General features: G+C 37.9%; 2 protein-coding genes across 2 annotated transcripts; both read left to right on the plus strand.

Annotated features, from left to right (window-relative positions):
- Nucleotides 1-5340: 5340 nt before the first annotated feature.
- Nucleotides 5341-11379, plus strand: pus3 (pseudouridylate synthase 3). The gene is made up of 7 exons (XM_061966092.2): nt 5341-5493; nt 5566-6007; nt 6070-6344; nt 7888-8065; nt 8136-8245; nt 10776-10951; nt 11017-11379. Exons 1-7 carry the CDS (start codon nt 5486-5488, stop codon nt 11262-11264), a joined length of 1437 nt encoding a protein of 478 aa, XP_061822076.1. The 5' UTR covers nt 5341-5485; the 3' UTR covers nt 11265-11379.
- Nucleotides 11380-11462: 83 nt separating this feature from the next.
- Nucleotides 11463-22307, plus strand: dcakd (dephospho-CoA kinase domain containing). The gene is made up of 5 exons (XM_061966610.2): nt 11463-11714; nt 14483-14597; nt 14675-14878; nt 17252-17339; nt 19126-22307. The coding sequence occupies exons 2-5, from the start codon at nt 14486-14488 to the stop codon at nt 19409-19411; spliced, it is 690 nt and encodes a 229-aa protein (XP_061822594.1). The 5' UTR covers nt 11463-11714; nt 14483-14485; the 3' UTR covers nt 19412-22307.
- Nucleotides 22308-24461: the final 2154 nt, after the last annotated feature.

Below are 24461 nucleotides of genomic sequence, written 5' to 3' on the forward strand. Positions count from 1 at the left end.
TGTCATAACATAACGACATCATGGTCAAATTAAATAATCTTGTAACATTACGACTTTTTATTTCAAAATATACACTACAATTGTGCTGGAAAAATGTAGCCTTTTATTGAAATTATTCCTGTAACATTACCACTTTTTTTTCCAAAAAAAATTCGCTTAACATTACAACTTTTTTGGGAAAAAATACTACATCATTCTCATAACATTAACGTCATGGTCAGATAAAAAATATATTTTATGGTAATATTATAATGTTTTATCATGAAAAATACAACATTATTCTGGAAAAGATTACAAAAAAATTTTTTGTTAAAGAATACAAAATTATGTCTTTAACACTACTACTTTTTTCTAAAAAAAAAAAAAAAAAAGAACCTCCAAAAAGACTACAATTTTTGCTTAACATTACAACTTTTTACTTAGAAAAATAAAAAAACATTATTCTTTTTACATCACATGGTCAAATTAAATAATCTAGTAACATTACGACTTTTTATTTCAAAATATACAGTACAATTGTCCATCCATTTTCTACCGCTTATTCCCTTTGGGGTCGCGGGGGGCGCTGGAGCCTATCTCAGCTACAATCGGGCGGAAGGCGGGGTAAACCCTGCTGGGAAAATGTAATCTTTTATTGAAACTATTCCTGTAACATTACCACTTTTTTTTTCTAAAAAAAATGTTTTTTTAATTCGCTGAACATTACAACTTTTTTGGGAAAAAATACTACATCATTCTCATAACATTAACGTCATGGTCAGATAAAAAATATATTTTATGGTAATATTATAATGTTTTATCATAAAAAATACAACATTATTCTGGAAAAGATTACAACACTTTTTTTTTGTTAAAGAATACAAAATTATGCCTATAACACTGCTACTTTTTTCTAAAAAAAAGAACCTCCAAAAAGACTAAAATTTTTGCTTAACATTACAACTTTTTACTTGAAAAAAATAAAAAAACATTATTCTTTTTACATCACATGGTCAAATTAAATATTCTAATGACATTACGATTTTTTATCATAAAACATTGTTCTGAAAAAAATTTAAATACAAAATTATTCCTGTAATACAACAGGTATTTCCAAAAAATAAATATATAAATAAAAATTACCTTTTAATATTACAACTTTTTATAAAAAATTCTACAATATTCTAATAACATAACAACATAATGATTAAATATTCTGGTAACATTACGACTTTTTATCCCAGAGAATACAACATTGTTTTGAAAAAAATTAAACCCTTTTTTTTTTTTTTTTTAAATACAACATTATTCCCGCTTCATTACGACTTAAAAAAAACTAAACAAAAAAAACATGTTTTGCTTCGCGAAACAGCCTTTTTTTTTGGCTATTTTCTCCCCCTCCCCCCCCCCCCCCCCAAACAAAAATAATACTGCATTATTTAATTTCCACACAACATTTTTAGAAAAATAAATACCCCAAAAAATATTTATATATACATAAGTACTTTTTCCTAAAAAAAAAAAAAAAAAAAAGAATATCTATTTTTCACTTAACATTACAACTTATTTCTCAAAATATTAATTGTTCTTGCAACATTATGACTTCTTTCTAAAAAAAAATTTTTTTTTTCTAAAAAATCGACATTACGACAAACACTAAATAAATACAATTAAATTCTCATCACAATCGCACTCTTTCTTCTAACATCAAGCCTTTTTCTCCCTTTTTTCCTCGGCATATTCCGACTTTGTCCACTGTACATAATCGCTTTTTCGCCGTCTTACTCCTTTTTGTAAATGTTCTGTGTGCGCTTCATAAAAAAGTGCAGAGGGGGTGGACGACACTTCTGACATTTGATGGCGACATTTGAGAGGTAACAGGTGGTTCATTTGATAATAATATTTATCACACTTAGCCTGCCTCCAGGTGCGGATCGCTAGAATTAATTACATTTATAAGGGAGGATAACATAACCTTTTGGACTTGTTTGCTGCGAGGTACTTATAACCTTTTGCTTCTATAAATATATATATTTATATATATAAATATATAGCAAAATATCATATATGTATTTGTAAGGGCCTGGATGACACATCTATTTTTATACAGTGTGTGTTTTTTTTTTTAACTGTCTATCTATTTGGAGGTTTGTGTGTGTGTGTGTGTGTGTGTGTGTGTGTGTGTGTGTGTGTGTGTGTGTGTGTGTGTGTGTGTGTGTGTGTGTGTGTGTGTGTGTGTGTGTGTGTGTGTGTGTGTGTGTGTGTAATCCTATCCGTGATTGCGTGTTTACACACACACAGTAGCTGCTTTGGCTGGCGGCCAGGACAGATGGAGGAGTTTGGCTGAGGAGGGTTTCCATGACAACCAGCAGCAACTTTTCCCCATCAGCATGACTATCCACAGCAACCTTATGGAGAAATGCCGAGTGGGAGTTGTGTAAGTGTGTGTTGCGGTTGTGTAACGAGTGTCTGTCCTGAGGTCACGACAGAGCAGCTGGGGGAAAAAAAACAGTGTTTATGGACATGTTGTCATTGTCTTCTCAGAAGAAGATGCCTAACCCCGCCCTTTTTGTGGCTTCTTTACGATCAGGATGATGTCATTAATGGTGAGGCAGACTTTTATGAAGTTAGACATTAGTTTGTTAATTGTGGTAAAAATCCGATGTTGTGTTTGTGCATGCGTGATCTGCATTTATGACAGGAAGTGCACGGTGGCGGTGGAGCCCATCAATATCAAGCAATCACTTTTATCATTGGCCATAGTTTGACCCTGGAATAGAAACCTTTAGTGCGGTGGTCAGCAACCCGCGGGTCTCGAGCCGCATGCGGCTCTTTAGTGCCGCCCTAGTGGCTCCCTGGAGCATTTTTTAAAAAGGGTTACAAATGGAAAAAGATGGGGGAACATTTTAGTTTTTTTGTTTGACACAAACCTTCCCGATTGTTAGAAAGCCCACTGTTTAATATGTGTGTGTGTATGCTTCACTGATGAGACTATTTGGTGAACATCGTTTTGTCCTACTAATTTCGGCGGTTCTTGAACTCACCATAGTGTGGACTGTGACGCAACAGTTTGTTTACATGTGAAATCTTCCACTCCTTCTTTGTTTCGTTTTGTCTACCAAACCTTTTATACTGTGCGTGAATGCACAAAGGTGCGCTTTGTTGATTTTATTGACTTGTTGGAGTGCTAATCAGGCATATCATTATCATTACCATGAATTGATTAACGTGGATCCCGACTTAAATGGGTGTCGTGGTCAATTGTACGGAATATGTACTGTACTGTCCAATCTACTAATACAAGTTTCAATCAATCAATCAATCAATCAATATTCGGTCACTGCAAGCTAATCAATGCTAACATGCTATTTAGGCTAGCTGTATGTACATATTGCATCATTATGCCTCATTTGTAGGTATATTTGAGCTCATTTAATATCCTTTACTTTTATCCTCCTTGTATATCATTTAGTTTTGCATGTCTCATGACACATTATCTGTATGTAATATTGGCTGAATTTCTGATAGTTGTTTTTGTGCCATGTTGTTCCAGACCACAGCAAACACAACCTAGCGTGCCAAAGATTGTAATAAATCTATTAAAAGAAGACAGCCTGCCGTTTCCTTTAACTTGGACACACACATCTATACCTTTGGCCATTAAAAGCTAGTAATTTCCAGGAGTTATCTCACCTTCTGAGTAGCCTCTGGTTTACTAATGGTTTCTAATGTTGTAAAAATGTGTCGAAAAATCCCTTTGGGGGGGGGGGGGGTTTACCCACATATGCGGTCCTCTCCAAGGTTTCTCATAGTCATTCACATCGACGTCCCACTGGGGTGAGTTTTTCCTTGCCCTTATGTGGGCTTTGTACCGAGGATGTCGTTGTGGCTTGTGCAGCTCTTTGAGACACTTGTGATTTAGGGCTATATAAATAAACATTGATTGATTGATTGAAAATATTACATTTCAACATTTCTGTCAAGATTTGCTTCAGCCTGCGACACATAGTCATTTTGATAGTAGGCCAATATAGTTAATATAGACACTTACGTCATGTGTTGCCTTCATTATAAGACTTATATACAGCTTTTCATTTTTTGCGACTCCAGGCAGGTTTGTTTTTTGTATTTTTGGTCCAATATGGCGCTTTCAATGTTTTGGGTCGCCAACCCCTGTCCTAGTGTAAGCAAGAACAAATGAAAATACATCTTACCGATGGATGGTGGAAATGTGACTTTTAGCCTCAAATGTCCCACAATATTCTTTAGTTTTAGACAGTTTAAAGGTGTTTTTATTATCAGCCCAAGATTTAGTGGCATACACTTTTTTTTTTTTAATTCCAAACCATATTGCAATTGGCTCTTTTTATGTTATTACAAGTTGAACTATTTTTGCTCATTACTAATATTTGATGAGTTCACATTTTACTTTTTTTAATTATTTTTTTTAACCAAACTGTTAACTTAACATCTAAGCCCCTGGTTTTGAAAGATATATTGAGTGCCGATTTGTAGGAAGTGACAAATAGTCATTAGCAACTTTTTACAATATATTTGACAGGACCTGTCATAATTAATCTATGATGACTTGTCCAGGGTGTACCCCGCCTTCCGCCCGATTGTAGCTGAGATAGGCTCCAGCGCCCCCCACGACCCCGAAGGGAATAAGCGGTAGAAAATGGATGGATTGATGTTATAATTAATTGTGTGTTTTGCATTTTTACAGCTGAATTCTGCAATCGACGTTTTATTCCTGAGGCTTACAAAAGTACTAAAATGAACATGTGTGCAGTTTTACGATAAGTTTTCGATAACTTTAAAAAAGAACAACAGCGCAACAACATGAAAATAAACTTTTTTCTACATATCATGTAGAAAGGGACGGCGTGGCGCAGTGGGAGAATGGCTGTGCGCGACCCGAGGGTCCCTGGTTCAATCCCCACCTAGTACCAACCTCGTCATGTCCGTTGTGTCCTGAGCAAGACACTTCACCCTTGCTCCTGATGGGTGCTGGTTAGCGCCTTGCATGGCAGCTCCCTCCATCAGTGTGTGAATGTGTGTGTGAATGGGTAAATGTGGAAGTAGTGTCAAAGCGCTTTGAGTACCTTGAAGGTAGAAAAGCGCTATACAAGTACAACCCATTTATCATTTATCATTTATCATGTGACCACTCTTATCTTTACCCGAAAATTCCTAATACACGGAGAGTAAAGCTACTTTTGTGAGAAACACCCTTTTAAATGTTTATTTAATTTAAATGAATCAATTAAAATTATGTTTATTTATTTAAAATTACAATTTTCGAAGGTCTTGCTTTGCTAACGTGATTAAAGAACTACATTTCCCAAGAAATCCCTGTACCGGAAGTGAGCACTTGCCGTAAATGACTCCGACCTTAACGTAAAACTCGCGATCGTAAAGTGTCGCGTGTGCAGCAGCAGGCACAACAACCATACTTGATTGGAATAAAGAGAAATACACGTTTTTAAACTTTTCTGAGGTCCAAATGAAAAGGTAAAATTCTGTTTTTTTTTGCTTTATCAATAGTCATGAATGTTAATATGACCCGTTATGTGTTGTTTTTAGATTAAAATACGTGAACTTAGTGAAAGCTCGTGAGGTGTTGTCCAGCCATTTGTTGAGTAAAATGCCTGAGACATTAGTCCAGAGAATTAAGGACTTGGAAGAAGAGCTGGAGGAACTCAAGTCCCAGCTGAAGCAGACAAATGGAGGTCAAATGGAGAGCTGTCCATCACCAAATGAGCCCACAAGTTCTTCTAAAAAGGGGAAGAAAGCAGTCAAAGAGCGTACTTTTGACTTCACTGCACATCCTCGCCGCCATGTGGCTCTGCGCCTGGCCTACCTTGGGTGGATCTACCAAGGCTTCGCCGTCCAGGAGAACACGGACAACACGGTGGAGGCCAGAATCTTCGAAGCCCTCCTGAAGACGCGACTCATCCAGGACCGCCAGAGCTCCAACTATCACCGCTGTGGACGCACCGACAAAGGAGTCAGCGCCTTCTCCCAGGTCAGTCCACTTGTCATTTTCCTTTCCTATCTTTTGGTCCGTCATCTTGTCCTCCTCCGCAGGTGATAACCATCGACCTGCGCTCCTCGCAGTACGGCGGAGGCTTGGGAGTCACGCTTCCCGGCGACGTTGGCGCTAAAAAGAAGGACGCCGCAGCCCCCGAGCTTCCTTACATAAAGATGCTCAACCGAGTCCTGCCCCGGGACATTCGGATTTTGGACTGGGCTCCTGCAGCGGCGGGCTTCAGCGCACGCTTTGACTGCCAGTCCCGCACATACCGCTACTACTTCCCACGAGGGGCCTTAAACATTACATTGATGGCGGACGCTGCCAAAAAGTGAGATGCTCCCAATCATCTGCAGCAGATGATTGAAAAATCTAATTACCGTATTTTTCGGAGTATAAGTCGAACCGGAGTATATGTCGCACGGACCAAAAATGCATAATAAAGACGGAAAAAAACGTATATAAGTCGCATTTTGGGGGGAAATTTATTTGATAAAACCCAACACCAAGAATAGACATTTGAAAGGCAATTTAAAATAAATAAATAAAGAATAGTGAACAACAGGCTGAATAAGTGTACATTATATGAGGCATAAATAACCAACTGAGAACATGCCTGGTATGTTAACGTAACATATTATGGTAAGAGTCATTCAAATAACTATAACATATAGAACATGCTATACGTTTACCAAACAATCTGTCACTCCTAATCGCTAAATCCCATGAAATCTTATACGTCTAGTCTCTTACGTGAATGAGCTCAATAATATTATTGGATATTTTACGGTAATGTGTTAATAATTTCACACATAAGTCGCTCCTGAGCAATGTTCCCTCTAATTGTTCATGTGTGTGAGCAAACACAAAAACTCCCTGAGCATTCAGTGAACATCACACGTGGCAATACCAGCAGCACACATGTCTCAAACCAATCTTTTATAATAACACTCAAATGAGAGGAGTCATTTTCATGAGATTATTTTGTAATATTAGTGATTTGGCCCAATTGTAATGAAAATAAAAGAAATCTTGTTTTTCATAAGCTATGGATTAGTATTGTACAATATGTCTGGGTGGGGGTCCTGCTTTGGAAATCATTTGTACCCCTTTCAGAGATCACATTTAGTTGCCCTTAAACATCCTCATGTAGCACAATGAAATGTAAGCATAGGATGAAGTGTGCATTCCTGTAACTTTCTCTAGTAACAGCATTTCATGATTAATATAAATAAATTAACATTAATAATAAATGACAGTAGAATAAGCACACGTATGACTGAGGAGTTATAGTGTAACTTTGTGTGGTGTTTGAGTTGTCCGACTTTTTGTGTGGCCATAAACGCACCAGTGGCTTAGTGGTATGCGTGTTGGTGACAGATGACAATTTGGTTTTTACGGCAGAAAATGACTACCGGTAGTTTTTCGAGATAGAAGTTTTTTACTCATGTTTTTGGTGTGGTTATGGCCGAATATAAACAGTTTTGCTCAATAAAGTGATCGACATAATTCCTGTCCTCGAAGCATCTCGATACAATAATTGAACGGTGTTGATGAACACCGTTAGGGCCGCTTGTTGTCACTGTCACTCAGAGTTGCATTGCAAAATTATACAGAATGAATGTGTTTGTTTTGTTTAGAATTCAGATGGGATTTGTTTTGGTGCGCGGCATATATTTGCTGTGCGCAGAGGACGCTTGAGCAGTGCGCAATTGCGCAGGCGCGCACCTTCGAGGGAACGTTGCTCCTGTGTATACATAAGTCGCACCCCCGGCCAAACTATGAAATAAACTGCGACTTATAGTCCGAAAAATACGGTATTGGGAATATGTTTCATAGTGCCCATTTCTCAACCCTTTTTACATCTCCAACAGATACGAGGGTACCCATGACTTCCGTAACCTGTGCAAGATGGATGTAGGGAATGGCGTCCTGCAGTTTGAGAGGACCATCCTGTCTGCCACAGTCAAACCTGTGCACCCTGAACGCACCGCGGACCCGTACGACGTGTTCATATTTGAGCTGAAAGGGCTCGCCTTCCTCTACCACCAGGTAGCCACACACCTGTAATCCAGTCCAAAAAAAATAACGTTTAATGTAAAAAGGAGCGTCTTCGTTGCAGGTCCGCTGCATGATGGCCGTGCTTCTTCTGATAGGCCAGAAGCTAGAAGCTCCGGACATAATCGAAAAGCTCCTCAATGTTCAAAACAACCCCAGGAAGCCTCAATACAGGTGAGGTCATCGCTCTTCTAAGAGTCAACTACAGGGAGCACTTGGGAATCGATACCGGCATTCATCGCTAACTACCTTTTGTGTGTTTAAATGTGTTAATAAATATTGCTTAAATTATTATTTTTAAATTATTTTTTTTATTTAACATTTAACACAGCTGTGCTGTCCAGTTAACGTTCACATTTGTGACTTATTTGCAAATACTGTACTGTGTTTTATAGTACACTTTGCATGCATGCAATTGCCATTCCAAGATTTTAGATGGCAGTAGTGACTAGACTAGCAGGAAGTAGTCTTTGCCATCAAGTTCAATGTGCCAGTCTTTTCTTTTGATGAGCCCTACAAAGGGTTTATACTGTAAGTAGTCCTGGGAACATAACACATTTTGCTGGACAATATATCGACCTCCAAATTATTGCAGATAAACATTATTATTGCTATAATTTTTTAAAGACCAAATAACCACTGATTTAATGACAATATATAAAAAAGAACCTCCAAAAAGACTAACATGTTTGCTTCACATTAGATCTTTTCACTTGGGGGAAAAAAACAAAACATTTATCCATTTTCTACCGCTTGTCCCTTTTGGGATCGCAGGGGGTGCTGCTGCCTATCTCAGCTGCATTCGGGCAGAAGGCGTGGTACACCCTGGACAAGTCGCCATCTCATCGCAGGGCCAACACAGACGTCATGGTCATATTAAATATTCTAATGACATTACAATTGTTTTTATCAAGAAACCATGTTCTGAAAAAAAATTGTTATACAAATTTATTCCTGTAATACAAGTATTTCTAAAAAAATAAATACAAAATTAAAGGTATCTTTTAATATTTTACTTTTTTCTGGAAAATACTACAATATTATATTAAATCACAACATAATGGTTAAATATTCTGGTATCATTACGACTTTTTATCGCAAAGAATACGACATTGTTTTGAAAAAAATTCAACCCTTTTAAAAATAAAATATATGACTTGAAAAAACAAACAACAAAAAATGTTTTGCTTTGCAAAACAGACTTTCGCTATTTTCTCCCGAAAAAATAATACTGCATTATTTAATTTCTATACAACAATTTTTGAAAAAATACAGAAAAAATCTTTAAAATAAAGAGTATTCCTGTAACATTAGTATTTTTTCTAAAATATTAATAACAATAATAATTTATTTTTCACTTAACATTACAATTTTTTTCTCCAAGTTATTGCCGATAAACAATATTATTGCTATAATTTTATGAAGACCAAATAACCACTGATATGACAATACATACGAGTAATGCAAATATACACTTTCAAATGCAATTAACATTTATTCTTTGTATATTTTCACATTGTAATTGAAATGTAAACCTTTAAATACCAAGTTAAATAAAACAAATAATAACAATAAAATATACTGTTTGTAAGCTGAATTTTGCACTTGAATAAAAATCACAACTAAAATCTTAAGTCTATGAGCATGAACTGATGAAGCCTATTCGGATGAGAGGCGAAAAGTCTTCTAAAACAAACCAAACAGTCCAGTTCGGATCGATTGAATGCCCTGAGATAACCAAAATCAATAAAACTAGGTTCTGTCTCTGTTAAGGAGGGAGTGGGGGACCCTCAAATATACACAAACAAAACAACAAACAAACTGGTTAAATAAAGTTACTGTGACTAAAATGATCAGTTATCATTATTATCGTTGTGTTGGTAAATATGCTCAAAAACTACTTATACACAGTCTAAAATCTTTTAACCAAGTTGTATTCTTTTAATAACTACATTAAATAGACACAATATACTTTATTTGCAGAGGAAACATCAAATAGTATTCTGGCTTCATAAGAGCCATATTATTTGTATTTGTGTGTTAAATATGTTTATCTTCTTCCATTTGAAATTGTAAAGGGTGATCGGTTGTTTCACTTCCAGGTTTATGTGACGCGGTGTCGGGCCGTGCATTTCACACCTAGGCCTTCGGTGATTACCTATTTAATTTGACTTTAATAAAAAAACTCTCATAATACACACACTTGGAAACACACTTGCGCACTACTTTACATTGAATCACCTCAATAGTGTACAAAACAAGCTGTATTCTGGTGCAATGAACCGGCATCAGCAAGTAGAACATATCACTATATGGTGCTGTCAAAATGACAATAATTGTAAAAACATATTGAATATGATAAAATAATACATTTAAACTCACAATTTGCAGCATCCATCAGAATTCGGAAGCAAGGTGTACGGCTCATAGTTGGTTGATTCAATTGTGGACAAACACTTTATATTAAACTGTACATTTCACTCTATAAACCCCAGCTTTACAGAAGCCTTGTCTTCTGCCTCCTTTGACAATGTAAATAAATGCATTTTCTTCCTAATATTTAAACTCTAAACTCCTGTTTCATCAATTTCAGCTTTACAGATGCCATGTTGGTTGGCCATTATTTTGACTTTAAAACGACATTAATTTGAATCAATGGATTTTCTGAATGCATAAATATAATTTTGTTGTTTTGCCTGTTAAGCATGGCAGTCGACTACCCGCTCGTTCTCCATGACTGCCACTTTGAGGGTTTGAGTTGGAGACGAGAGTCCGAGGAGCGGAATTACGTCCTGTCGGCGCTGCAGCAACACTGGACCCAGAGCGCTGTCAGGGCCCACGTCCTCCAGGGCATGATCCAAGGCTTGGAGGAGGCCACAGGTCAGAAGTCACAATATAATAAACATTTAAAAGCGAGTTATCACAGACAACATGAATGTCCACAGGCGAGTTGTCGTCCAACCGTTGTTGGCTGGTAGAAGGCAGCCGCCAGAGAAACTACCGGCCGCTGCTGGAACGTCCCTGCTGCGAGAGTCTGGAGTCCAGGATCGAGCACTTTGTCAAGAGAGGGAGACTCGAGCGAGAAGACGGTGAGGACGGAAGAAGTGAAATGGTCCATAAAGGAAAACGATCCAAACATTTTCACAATTCCACTAATTCGCCTGTTGAGGTGTCCAACCCAAGTCCTGAATAAAAAGCTGATTTTGCCTATTGTATCTTTTTTAAAGAAGGAATATTTTTTATTTGTTGTAGTTTTTTTCATTTTAAGGTGTGTTTTTTTTAATGAAATAAACCCGCCTTTGAAGACATTCAGCATTGCATTGATGTACTGTATATGGAACTTAATATCCAATCCCCTTGCGCTAGAGGAAGCACATTGCGGTGACACACCGTGGTCCCACATCCGGTTGTTAGCATGTGGATGACCCTGGAAGTTATAGCTCATTTCACAAGCGTCAAGTGCTTGTGTCATTTTTGCTTGACTGTTCACTTCTAGAGACGGCCTGTTAAAGACCATGGCGTCGCCTCTTCGTCTATTTGCGGACGTCTTGACGCTGCCGATACTTGTGTTAGCATTCGCTTGTTAGCAGTTTTCCACGGTGGTCCACTTTTTCTAATTTAAAGGTCGGCGCGCAATTAAAAGGTAAGCTAAGTTTGAAAAATATTAGCAAGATAGGAAACAAGTACTTGGGGAAATGTACTTAAATATCAAATGAAGTGAAGTAATAATGAGGGCACTTGGATAACAACCTCTTGACCCTAATAGTGACGTCATAGCGGAAGTGTCGTTCAGTACATCAACATATTTTTTTGTGTTTTATAATTGTTCTATTACTGCATTTCCCTATATCAGTGTTTTTCAACCTTTCCCGAGGCACACCACCAGCAGAAAACATTAAAAAATTAAACTCAGCAGCCGATATTGACAGTAAAAAGTTGTTCTCGCAATTGTTGGATATGAATTCGAACCATAACCAAGCATGCATCACTATAGCTCTTGTCTCAAAGTAGGTGTCCTGTCACCACCTGTCACATCACGCCGTGACTTATTTTGAGGTTTTTTTGTGTTTTCCTGTGTGTAGTGTTTTAGTTCTTGTCTTGCGCTCCTATTTTGGTGTTTTTTTTGTCTGCTCCACAGGCTGTAAGTCTTTGCTGTTGTCCAGCATTCTGTTTTTGTTTACTTTTCAGCCAGTTCAGTTTTAGTTTGGTTTTGCTTAGCCATCCCTAAGCTTCAATGCCTTTTGTTTGTTTTTGGTTTAAGCATTAGATACCTTTTTACCTGCACCCTGCCTCCCGCTGTTGTCTGCATATTGTGATCACGACAAACCATGTTCAAGACATCTACAAAGCAATTAGCTACCTGCTCCCACCTACTGATATGGAAGAGTATTACACGGTTACTCTTCCGAGCTCTTAACAGCACAGACAATAATTACTGGTTTGCAAAAAATATTTTTAACCCAATTACGTGAAATTACATAATTTCCCACGGCACACCAAACAATATCTCACAGTACACTAGTGCACAGTGGTTGAAAAACACTGCCCTATATATTGTAGTACATTAGCCGTACGTGTTTAACAACTAATTTCTTTAATGTACCTGTGATTACTTGGGACTCACTAATTGTAGTATCTAAAGTATCTATCTCAACAAGTATGTAACGCAAGGTTGTCAAACTAATTTCCATTGAGGGCCACATTGTAGTTATGGCTGCCCTGCCCTCAGAGGGCCGCTTGTAACAACGAATGATATATGAATTTGCCTATGCATTTGATTATTATATATATTTTTGACATACACCCTAAAAAAAAAAGTATTTTTTACAGTAAAAAACTAGCAACTCAATCAGCAGAATTTTACTATAAAATGTACAGTGTTTTTTGCAACATATTACGGTAAATGGAAACACTTTACCATCGTTTTTATGTTATTCTGGCAACTGAGCTGCCAATTTTTTACCATTAGAAAACTGTGATACTGTTTTACCATTAACAGTAAAAAAAACAAAAACATAGATATTACAGCAATAACACTGGCAGCTCAGTCGTCAGAATTTCCCGTATAAAAACAATGGTAGAGTTTTTTAGATTTACAGTAAGATGCTGTAAAAAACATCGGAAATTTTACAGTAAAATGTATTGTCATTTTTACAGTGTGCAATTTGGTGGATAACTTGCACTAAAACCATGAGTCAAGCAGAAATGTAAGTATTTTTACAAAATAAAATGTTTGGAAAGTATGATAACATACTTTTTCCTACATTGGATAATATTAAAGTTTAAAAGGTATGCAATGTCATGCTGTCAGGTTCAAACACTGATGACATCTTTTAAACAAGACAAGAAGCAAATAATTAAACAGAGACAGAATTCAATTTGGCTCAATTTGAGGAGAAACGTCTGGACTGTACTCTTTGTACAGTTCCACCACGCTCTGGCGAAAGATTGTACGCCACCTCCTAGTGTCCTTGGGCAAGACACTTCACCCTTGCTCCTGATGGGTGCTGGTTAGCGCCTTGCATGGCAGCTCCCGCCATCAGTGTGGGAATGTGTGTGTGAATGGGTGAATGTGGAAATACTGTCAAAGCGCTTTGAGTACCTTGAAGGTAGAAAAGCGCTATACAAGTATAACCCATTTATCATTTATTTATTTACCTCTTTTATTTGGACTTTCCCTGATTACATGGCAACAGCTGTTTCTAAGGGACATGGGTCGTAAACAGCCATTGCCTTTGGTTACAGAACAGTTCAAAAGAAAAGGTCATAGAACAGTTCAAAGAAGCGGTGCCTAGAGGGGAGTCTGGTCCTGCTTCCTCTTCGCTTTTGTAGTTCTTGGGTCAAGACAGTATCTTTCTGTTGATTACAATGCATGAAATAAACGGAACACCTTCATGTTACTTCCCATCCTACACAGTGGAGTTTTACAAGCCTTCTTTTTGGTAGGTTAAAAGACAGCTTTTGTCCTCTCGCCGGGAACTCAATGTAACACAAAGTTTTGTGATAACTTAGATACAATTATTCTAACAATGCGGTACCTGCATTTTTTTCTGTTAAAATGGAAAGAACAAATACATTTAGTCAGAAAAGATAAAGTACTTTATTGACGCATATTATTTCCAGGCCTTTGTGGGCCACATAAAATGATGTGGCGGGCCAGATCTGGCCCCCGGGCCTTGAGTTTGATGTAAAGAATACCTTTAAACATAACCTACACTTCGTCGCCTTAGGTCCCACAACGGCCGGTCTCATAAATAATTTGAACAATGTACTTATTTTTTTCCACCCTCACCACACCAAATAAAAGAAAATCCTACTGTTAGCCTAATCAACTCGTTTGATGCCTCAAGGGTTTGGTGCATATACAGCCACTTTTTTTTTGTTTATTCAATTTATTGTCATTACTTTCAGGAGATGTACCTGGTTGGGCTGACAGGTGGTATCGCCTCAGGGAAAAGCACAGTGTCGTCGATGCTGCGGGATCTCGGGTGTCCTATCATTGATGCCGATGTCGTGGCCAGGAAAGGTACTTTACAATATATAAATAGTACATATGATTATTCTACTTGTTTCATTAAAGATAACATTAAAAAAAAACAACAGTCGTGGAGCCGCACACGGCCGCCCACTCGCGCATCGTCTTCCACTTTGGGCCTGAGGTCTTGCTGGAGAGCGGCGAGATCGACCGGCAGAAGCTCGGCCGGCTCATCTTTGCCGACGAGGGGAAGAGGAAGCTGCTCAACTCCATCACTCACCCGGAGATTCATAAAGAGATGCTCAAGCAGATTGTGTTTTACTTCCTCAGAGGTGAGATTGGGATTCTTTCTTGTTTTGTTTTTTTCCCCCCGTCTCAACGCAATACTGTCGACCCTCATTCATCGCCATTAATTGGCCTCGAGCGGTGATAAACGAATTTCGGCAAAGTAGGAATCATTCAATATAAATCATATATTTTCAAAGTTCGAGCGTGAAAAATACCGTATATTTCGGACTATAAGTCGCAGTTTTTTTCATAGTTTGGCCAGGGGTGCGACTTATACTCAGGAGCGACTTATGTGTGAAATTATTAACACATTAGCGTAAAATATCAAATAATATTATTTAGCTCATTCACGTAAGAGACTAGACGTATAAGATTTCATGGGATTTAGCGATTAGGAGTGACAGATTGTTTGGTAAACGTATAGCATGTTCTATATGTTATAGTTATTTGAATGACTCTTACCATAATATGTTACGTTAACATACCAGGCATGTTCTCAGTTGGTTATTTATGCCTCATATAACGTACACTTATTCAGCCTGTTGTTCACTATTCTTTATTTATTTTAAATTGCCTTTCAAATGTCTATTCTTGGTGTTGGGTTTTATCAAATAAATTTCCCCAAAAAATTTGATTTATACTCCAGTGCGACTTATATATGTTTTTTTCCTTCTTCATTGTGCATTTTCGGCCGGTGCGATTTATACTCCGGAGCGACTTATACTCCGAAAAATACGGTAATATAATAACTTTACGACCTTCAAAATAGGTTTTTTCAACATTATGACAGCACCTTAGACATGAAATAACACAAATTAATCACCTTTACACTCTTAATCCAATATAGTAATGCAGCCTCAAGTTAAGCCAATCAGTGGTCATGATACTGGCCTCGACTTTTAGTTTGAATACTTTTTATTAGAGATGTCCGATAATGGCTTTTTTGCCGATATCCGATATTCCGATATTGTCCAACTTTTAATTACGGATTCCGATATCAACCGATACCGATATATACAGTCGTGGAATTAACACATTATTATGCCTAATTTTGTTGTGATGCCCCGCTGGATGCATTAAACAATGTAACAAGGTTTTCCAAAATAAATCAACTCAAGTTATGGAAAAAAATGCCAACATGGCACTGCCATATTTATTATTGAAGTCACAAAGTGCATAATTTTTTTTAACATGCCTCAAAACAGCAGCTTGGAATTTGGGACTTGCTCTCCCTGAGAGAGCATGAAGAGGTTGAGGTGGGCGGGGTTGGGGGGGGCGTGGTTGAGGTGGGGGGTAGCGGGGGGCGGGTATATTGTAGAGTCCCGGAAGAGTTACTGCTGCAAGGGGTTCTGGGTATTTGTTCTGTTGTGTTTATGTTGTGTTACGTTGCGGATGTTCTATCGAAATGTGTTTGTCATTCTTGTTTGGTGTGGGTTCACAGTGTGGCGCATATTTGTACCAGTGTTAAAGTTGTTTATACGGCCACCCTCAGTGTGACCTGTATGGCTGTTGACCAAGCATGCTTGCATTCACTTGTGTGTGTGAAAAGCCGTAGATATTATGTGACTGGGCCGGCACGCAAAGGCAGTGCCTTTAAGGTTTATTGGCGCTTTGTACTTTTCCCTATGTCCGTGTACACAGCGGCGTTTTAAAAAGTCATGAATTCTACTTTTTGAAACAAGATACCGATAATTTTGAAACCGATACCGATAATTTCCGATATTACATTTTAAAGCATTTATCGGCCGATAATATCGGCAGTCCGATATTATCAGACATCCCTACTTTTAATTCATTTAACCATTTTAATGCTTGAAAATGCTGTAGACTATTCTTAAAAAAAAAACAATCTGCGATGTGAAACTGCAATATTTGAAGTGCAATGAGGCCAGGGACGACTGCAATTGAAGTTGTGCGAAGAGTTAAAAAAATAAAATAAAACCACAACGGATCAATTTAGCTTTACAACTTTTTAATGATGAGCTTAACAAGAGAGGTGTGTAATAATTCAGTTGAGTGTAGCCTGAGCTCAGTTCTGGATGGATGGATGGGTAAATGATTAGGTTGATGTTTTGTTAAAGCTATAATTGTTTGAAATATTGCTCATGCAGTTACCACTTGTAGCATCTATCTTTTATGTGTTTTATATTTAAGGCATATCAATGAAATATCCCCATGTAAAACACTTTGTCTCTTCATTTAATAAACACAGTGGAACTTTTTTTTTAATTGGCTTGTAGGGCAATTATTAATCGAGTCATCACCAATTCTGCGCAGCAAACCGGGAAAATATTCCAAGCTCTCGTGTTGGTAGATAAAAATGCCACCGTGCCCATCATGTCAACATGTTGTCGTTTTTTAATGATGTTGCACGTATGTTTTCAGTTTGTGCCCAACAACAATGTTCCGTTTCCTAGGTTACCGCTACGTCGTGCTGGATGTGCCGCTTCTCTTCGAAACCAGAAGGCTCACTCAGTTTCTCAACCACACTGTTGTAGTTTACTGGTAAGCGACACGTCGTCCCCTCAATTCTGACCTTTTAATTATGACACATTAGCTTATGTGTCAGTCCTGTTTCACTGGCCTCTGCTGTTTCCTTCAAAAAAGCCGAGTTAGATAAATGTAGAACTAAAAACATGTACATAAAGTGCATCAAAAGTTTACCTTGTTTTCCTTTTCAACAGAGAAAATGAAAACAAGATAAGCGAATCTCATAGCGCAATTAAATAAAATACCGTATTTGTTTATTTAAAACAAAAAAAGTGTTCTATGCTAAATGTCAGATTTTTTTCTATATATATAAAAACGGACACATGATTTTCATTAAACAGCAACGATGTGAGAAGATCTCATAGTGTAATAAAATATAATACAATTGCTGCTTTCATTATTATTTTAAATCAAATTATTTGATATAATATTAGTATATATATTTTATTAATAATATTTCTAATAACATGTATGTAATTTTAACATATTCTTTGTTCTACGAAAAATCCGTTTTTTTTATCAATACAAAAATGGACACATGATTTTCATTGGGCAACAACAATATGAGAGGATCTTATAGTGTAATAAAATGTCATACAATTGCTGATTTCATGCATGCTAATAATTCAAATGAATATATGTAATATAGTCAAAGTATATATTTTATTAATAATATTTCTAATAGGGTTAATGTTCTGTGCAAAAATCTATGATTTTTTTTTATATACAAAAAAATGGACACATGATTTTAATTGGGCAGCAATAATAGAGATTGGGCATTGGACAATTGCAATATGAGAGGATCTTATAGTGTAATAAAATATAATACAATTGCTGATTTCATGCATGTTAATAATTAAAATGAATATATGTAATATAGTAAAAGTATATATTTTATTAATAACATTTCTAGTAATGTTAATTAATGTTCAATGCAAAATTAATGATTTTTTTATATACAAAAAAATGGACACATGATTTTAATTGGGCAGCAACAATAGAGAAGATCAGAAGATACAGAAGATCTTATAGTGTAATAAAATATATTACAATTGCTGCTTTCAAGCATGTTATAAATTTAAATGAATGTATGTAAATAAATAATAATGATAAATGGGTTGTACTTGTATAGCGCTTTTCTACCTTCAAGGTACTCAAAGCGCTTTGACACTACTTCCACATTTACCCATTCACACACACATTCACACACTGATGGAGGGAGCTGCCATGCAAGGCGCTAACCAGCACCCATCAGGAGCAAGGGTGAAGTGTCTTGCTCAGGACACAACGGACATGACGAGGTTGGTAGTAGGTGGGGATTGAACCAGGGACTCTCGGGTCGCGCACGGCCATTCTTCCACTGCGCCACGCTGTAATATAGTATAAGTACATATTTTAGAATGTTATACAGTAATAACTTTGTTTAAAATATGCATATAAATAAATATAGGATTGTGATTAGAGAGCTACATAATAATTTGGTGTAATTAAGACAGGTATATTTAAAAAAACAGAAAATGCCTGAAAAGTAATTTAAATTTGACAAAGGAAAAGGTGCATGATGATCCATGCGGTCCAGTGCACATTTTCCCCAATCCATGCTTTACATGCTTCATGTTTGAAACCATAACTATTCTGAAGTGTGTTTCTGACACTTTCACTGCCAATTAGGTCCAAAGTTTTGGACATCCTGGATGCTTCACACATACTCGCTGTCCGCGCCTCGTTAGCATGACTCACCACCTCTGGATTCCTCTCACAATGTGCCATAAATAATCTGGCATTGTCTGTTCCTTTCCAGTGACCCTGCCACTCAGCTGGCGCGCCTGATGCAGAGGGACGGACTCACCCAGGAGGAGGCCGATCAGCGCCTGGCCGCCCAGATGCCGCTGAACGAGAAGCGCGGCCTGGCCAGCCACGTCATTGAGAACTCGGGCACGCGAGAGGACACCCAGCGCCAGGTCCTGCGGCTCCACACCAAGCTGGAGGACTCCATGGACTTCCTTTTGGTCAGGGTGCTGGCTGTTGCCGCCACTGCCGGTCTGGGCGGGATCCTGCTGTACGCCGCCAAGCTGCTTATATCCTAGCAGAGTTCTGAGGACAAGAATGTGAGGTGAACACCAGCCGGGCAGGTTAGTTCCACAACAGCCTGGTGTCATGCTGGTAACAATGGAGCCATGCTTTCAGAAGGATTTAGTAGGATTTCTTGCAAAAATGCACTTTAAATAGTTGTTCAGTGACATTTTTGTGCTCTTATAAATTAGTGTTAGGTAAGTTTATGTTTCTGTCCAATGAAAACCATACATTTACACATACAAAAATGTGGAAACACCATCTTGTGTTCAAAATAATCCAAATTGTTTGGAATGGTTTTGTAGCAATAGAAATAATCTGTTGTAATCATCACTTTAACCTCAACTGTTATTTAAAACAGTACAGTTGTGAACTATTTAAACATTTTCATTGGTTATATAAGCGTAAAAATAGGCTTAAAGTCTCGCACAATTGAATTTGAACAAAAGTTTGTGCAACTTTAGAGGTATTTTGTAGGTGTCATCTGACTTAAAGGGGTCATATTATGATTTTTTTCTACATTTAGAACAATTCCTTGTGGTCTACATAACATGTATTGGTAGTTATTTGGTCAAAATGTTGCATAGATTATGTTTTCCAGACGGTTTTCAAGCTGCTTTCTGACCGTTTCGTCAGGCTGCTCCGTTTTGTGGTTGGTCTTTTTTTACGTGCCTCCACTTTGACAGCGTCATCTCCCCGTCACCTATGTTGTAGTTTTTTTAGTCTGCTTCGAAACAAGAGAATAGAGAAAGAAGGAACTTATTGACTACAGCGTCGGACTACTATGACGGACTCGTGCAAAGCTCTTCGGGTAAGCCTTTACCATAATGGACATCACAAAAGGGAAAAACATCACAAATTGGGCAAACAACTCGTTTGGAAAAGTATAAAGGAAGGCAAGATTGTTTTATGAATGTCTCTACAATTCTTCCATGGTTTGAGTTCAAGTTTTTGGGACTTATGCAGGACCCAAATACATAAAAACATGTAGCAATAGGTAAAAAAAAGTTGGTTTTGCATAATAGGTCCCCTTTAAGATGTAAATAGCACAATATTGCCTGAAAAACTGCGCAATGAAAGTAGCACGTCTGCCATGTTTGCAGAGGTCGTCGCTCATGTAAACACAACTTTTTATTTTTTGTAAGATGTCCTACTAATTCTCCTGAGAACACCTTTTGAGCGCATTATTAGCACAACTTGCACTGACAGATTTTAAAAGGTGTCCATACGCAATTTTCATGGGTTTTTCTCACATGAACGATGGATAATGATAGCGTGATGGTAACAAATAGGCTTAATATATACTTTACCACCATCCTTTAAAGAAGTTTTATAGCCACCCCTTTTGTAGCAGAGTTGCTTGATCTAACCTCCCCTCACAGAAGAATGTATGTTTATTAATAACTTTATCGTGACATGAAGATTATTATGAGAAAGAATGTATTGACAATCCAGTTTTAACCGCAAAGTGAGTGAATTTATTGTGTTTTCTTACACTCTAAAAGCTTTCTGTACATATACTAATTCTTCTTTGTCTCTCTTGTGTCAACACTCTTTGTAAAGACTGCAACGCCTCACATAAACGATCAAACTAATGTTTGAAACAAACACAAGCTGTCACGTCTTCATCTTTACAGTACATTGGCAATGCTACATACTGTACATATGGTGGTAAAAACTACAGAAGACTCTTAATTCAAGTAAATAGTTGAAAAAAAATGCAACCCAATCGGTCGATATTTATCATAAAGGGTTATATGTACAGAAACTTTTTCAATGGGGTTTTAAATGTGGTATTTAAATTGGTGCCAAATTCAAATCCGAATGAAATTTAGCTGGATAAGAATGTTTTTACATTTAATTTTTTGACTTTGCTTACATATTCAGCTCAGATCAGACCAAAACGTATCGGGAAGAACAGAGTTTTATGCTGACGATTCCAAGACAGATAATCCATGAGTGAGATTGACCGCTACTAATCACATGTATTAACTGTCATTTTTAAAATGTATTTTAGTGCAATTGACAAAAGACATCAAAACACAGCATTCAGAGGCGTCCAAAACTGAGTGCAAGCTCACGCAATGCATGAACCCTAAGATTTGATGCTTTGGCATTGTTTAACAAAAATATTCAACATTGTAACAATATATATACCGTAAATCAGAAAAGAGGAAAGTCATTAACAAAACTGATTTTGTGAAAACAAAAAAATATATCATAACACAGTCAAACATTTCACAGAGTCATGCACAGCCAGTTATCTGGAAATCAATGTCAATAAAACAAAATAAATATGGTTCAACCCCCCCTCACCTCAGAACCCCATCATCATAAACACACAAACAGTTAAAACAGTTGACACTTTTAAATACCTGGGCGTAACCTTGGACAATAAACTCACCTTTGATCAGCACACCACGGACATTCAAAAAAAAAGTCAAGAAAGACTGTCAGCCATCCGAAAACTTAAAGGACTATACGTTGCACCTCATCTCCTGATATTACTTTACCAAAGCATTGTTCAACCCATCCTTCTGTACTGTTCCACATGTTTTTCCACCATGCTTTCTGTAACCAACCGGACCAAACTCACACGCATTACAAACATAGCAGCTAAAATCATCGGCCTACCCACACCCAACATTTCAGACTTAAACCACAGGTCCATCATCCGACTGGCAAAAACAATAGTCCAGGATATCACTCACCCACTACACCAATACATCATCCCACTACCATCAGGGCGCAGGTACAGAACTATCAAATTCCGGAGGGCCCGCCTCAGGAAAAGCCTTATCCCTGCAGCTATAGCCGCCCTTAACAGCAGGCCCGGCCAACCTGTCTGACAAGCCTGTAAATGTGTGTTGGTTATGTATGATGTCTTTTTGTTATTTTTTTTGTGATGTGTAATGTCTATTGTTTAAATGTACGGCAGTGACAATGAATTTCCCCAAGGGGACCAATAAATCTAAATCTAAATATAAAATCTAAATCTAATCCCTTACCCTTGGTATCGACGCTACAGACTTAACGATCGATCTGCCCTCCCTTTACATGTATGGAGGAACTCTAGAAAGGCTCGATATGGAAATTCAAGAACACTGAGATGTCACGGTGAAGCCCAGTTCTTACAGTGGAACCTTAATTAGTTCTTGAACAGGGTTCATGAATCGAACATTTTGTATAGTGAAGCACAGTTCTCCAAGAGAAACAATGTAAATATGAATAACGGGTTCCAGCCTCATTAAAAGTCCCTATTTTATTAAAGGTTTGTACACAATATTAAGTGCTACACAGTACTGTGTATCAAACAATCATAACAAGGAAGTGATGAATTAACTTTCTCTTCATTACCAATCTAAAACATCAACAACAAGCTGTATGCGCTGCTCTGCATACAGAAGTCCCTTCGGTGCTCTCACAAACGACCAGAAATCACAAAAATCCTTAACTTTAACAACCATATTGCTACAATAATGACGTGAAATACACTTATAGTACATTTGTATCGTCAAAGAAGCAGCTCACGAGAGGAGAGAAAGGAGCAGACCGAGGAGGGGGAGGGGCCGTGTGTGTGTCTTCTCCTGGAAGAGGCGCCACTGAACAATAGGTAGTCTTCTCTTCCATTTGATTGATTTAGACTTTTATTAGTAGATTGCACAGTACAGTACATATTCTGTACAATTGACAACTAAATGGTAACACCCAAATAAGTTTTTCAACTTGTTTAAGTCGGGGTCCACGTTAATCAATTCATGGTAGGAAAATAACTGCACTTAGCCATCTTTCACAAGAAAATGTCTGTTCTCATCACAATTAAAAACTTGCTGTTGCTCAAGCTCTTCACTACGAGCAAGTACACAATGGCTGCCAGCGGGACACAAAATGAATGAATGAAGCTTTTGTAAACAGAGAGATCGTTTTGCACACACAGGCTTATTTGGCCCGATCTAAAAGTTTGTGAACCAAAGAGTTTGCAAATATAGGGGTTTGTAAATTGAGGTTCTACTGTATATCACTTGGCTTTCTCTGCGCCCTTAAAGCCAAAAACGTACAATAGCAAGTTATGAAGACTGTTGCTTGAAAGTCGGGTCACCACAGCCTGGTTTTGACGGTGAGCCTCCCCCGGGTGTCCATCTTCCCCGTGTGTCTTTTCCCAGTTTGTGTAAGAAGGACAAGAGGCCACATTTGCAGGGTGGACTTTATCTGAACCAGCAAGAGTGAACGCTCCCTCCAGGCGACTGAAGGCTCCGTTGGAATAATAATAGGCTTTAAGAATGAAGATGTCAACCCAAAAAATGTGAAAGTCCCGGTTCCCGCGCCACTGTTTAAGGCCCCTTTTTCTGGGAGAAAAACCTATTACTCCCCAATGTCAAAAGGGGGTGAAGACTTCTGTAATCTCACCATCGCGTTCAGAGAGCTGGCCCGCGGCGAGGCAGCAGTGTGTCGACGCTTCGGAATCCTCTGTCTGAGCCGCTTTGCATCACCACCCGCTTCCTGCCATCAGAGGCAAGGTGATGCAAGTAAAACCAATAACAGACCGCCCGCAGGCCCTCGTGAAATCATAACATTTCCCTTGTTTACCATATGACTAATTATTTTGTCTTTATCGCCACAATGGAAAAACATGTCGCCCTTGAGGAGTCTTATCTGCAAGCTCGTTATTCCTCAAGGAGATACAAGCAAATCCCGCATGTCATTTTAATGGATTATCAAGAAACACAATTAATGCTCACCAGTTTTTTGCACATGGAGTGGATCAACGCCTCGTAAGAATTTATGCACAAACTATCAGTTTGAAGGAGAAAATGTGAGGCCTTTAATCCATGGAACACCATCCCTACCGTCAAGCATGGTGGTGGTAGTATTATGCTCTGGGCCTGTTTTGCTGCCGATAGAACTGGTGCTTTACAGAGAGTAAATGAGACAATGAAAAAGGAGGATTACCTCCAAATTCTTCAGGACAACCTAAAATCATTAGCCCGGAGGTTGGGTTTTGGGTGCAGTTGGGTGTTCCAACAGGACAATGACCCCAAACACACGTCAAAAGTGTTAAAGGAA

Source organism: Nerophis lumbriciformis, linkage group LG11 (assembly GCF_033978685.3).
Source record: "Nerophis lumbriciformis linkage group LG11, RoL_Nlum_v2.1, whole genome shotgun sequence".
Lineage (NCBI taxonomy): Eukaryota > Metazoa > Chordata > Actinopteri > Syngnathiformes > Syngnathidae > Nerophis > Nerophis lumbriciformis.

Coding starts and splice junctions, on each gene's coding strand:
- pus3 (XM_061966092.2), top strand. Junction 6,345..7,887: donor ATGGCGGACGCTGCCAAAAA/GTGAGATGCTCC, acceptor CATCTCCAACAG/ATACGAGGGTACCCATGACT. Junction 10,952..11,016: donor AGGCTTGGAGGAGGCCACAG/GTCAGAAGTCAC, acceptor GAATGTCCACAG/GCGAGTTGTCGTCCAACCGT.
- dcakd (XM_061966610.2), top strand. CDS start 14,486: ATGTACCTGGTTGGGCTGACAGGTGGTATCGCCTCAGGGAAAAGCACA. Junction 14,598..14,674: donor CGATGTCGTGGCCAGGAAAG/GTACTTTACAAT, acceptor AAAAAACAACAG/TCGTGGAGCCGCACACGGCC. Junction 14,879..17,251: donor TGTGTTTTACTTCCTCAGAG/GTGAGATTGGGA, acceptor TCCGTTTCCTAG/GTTACCGCTACGTCGTGCTG.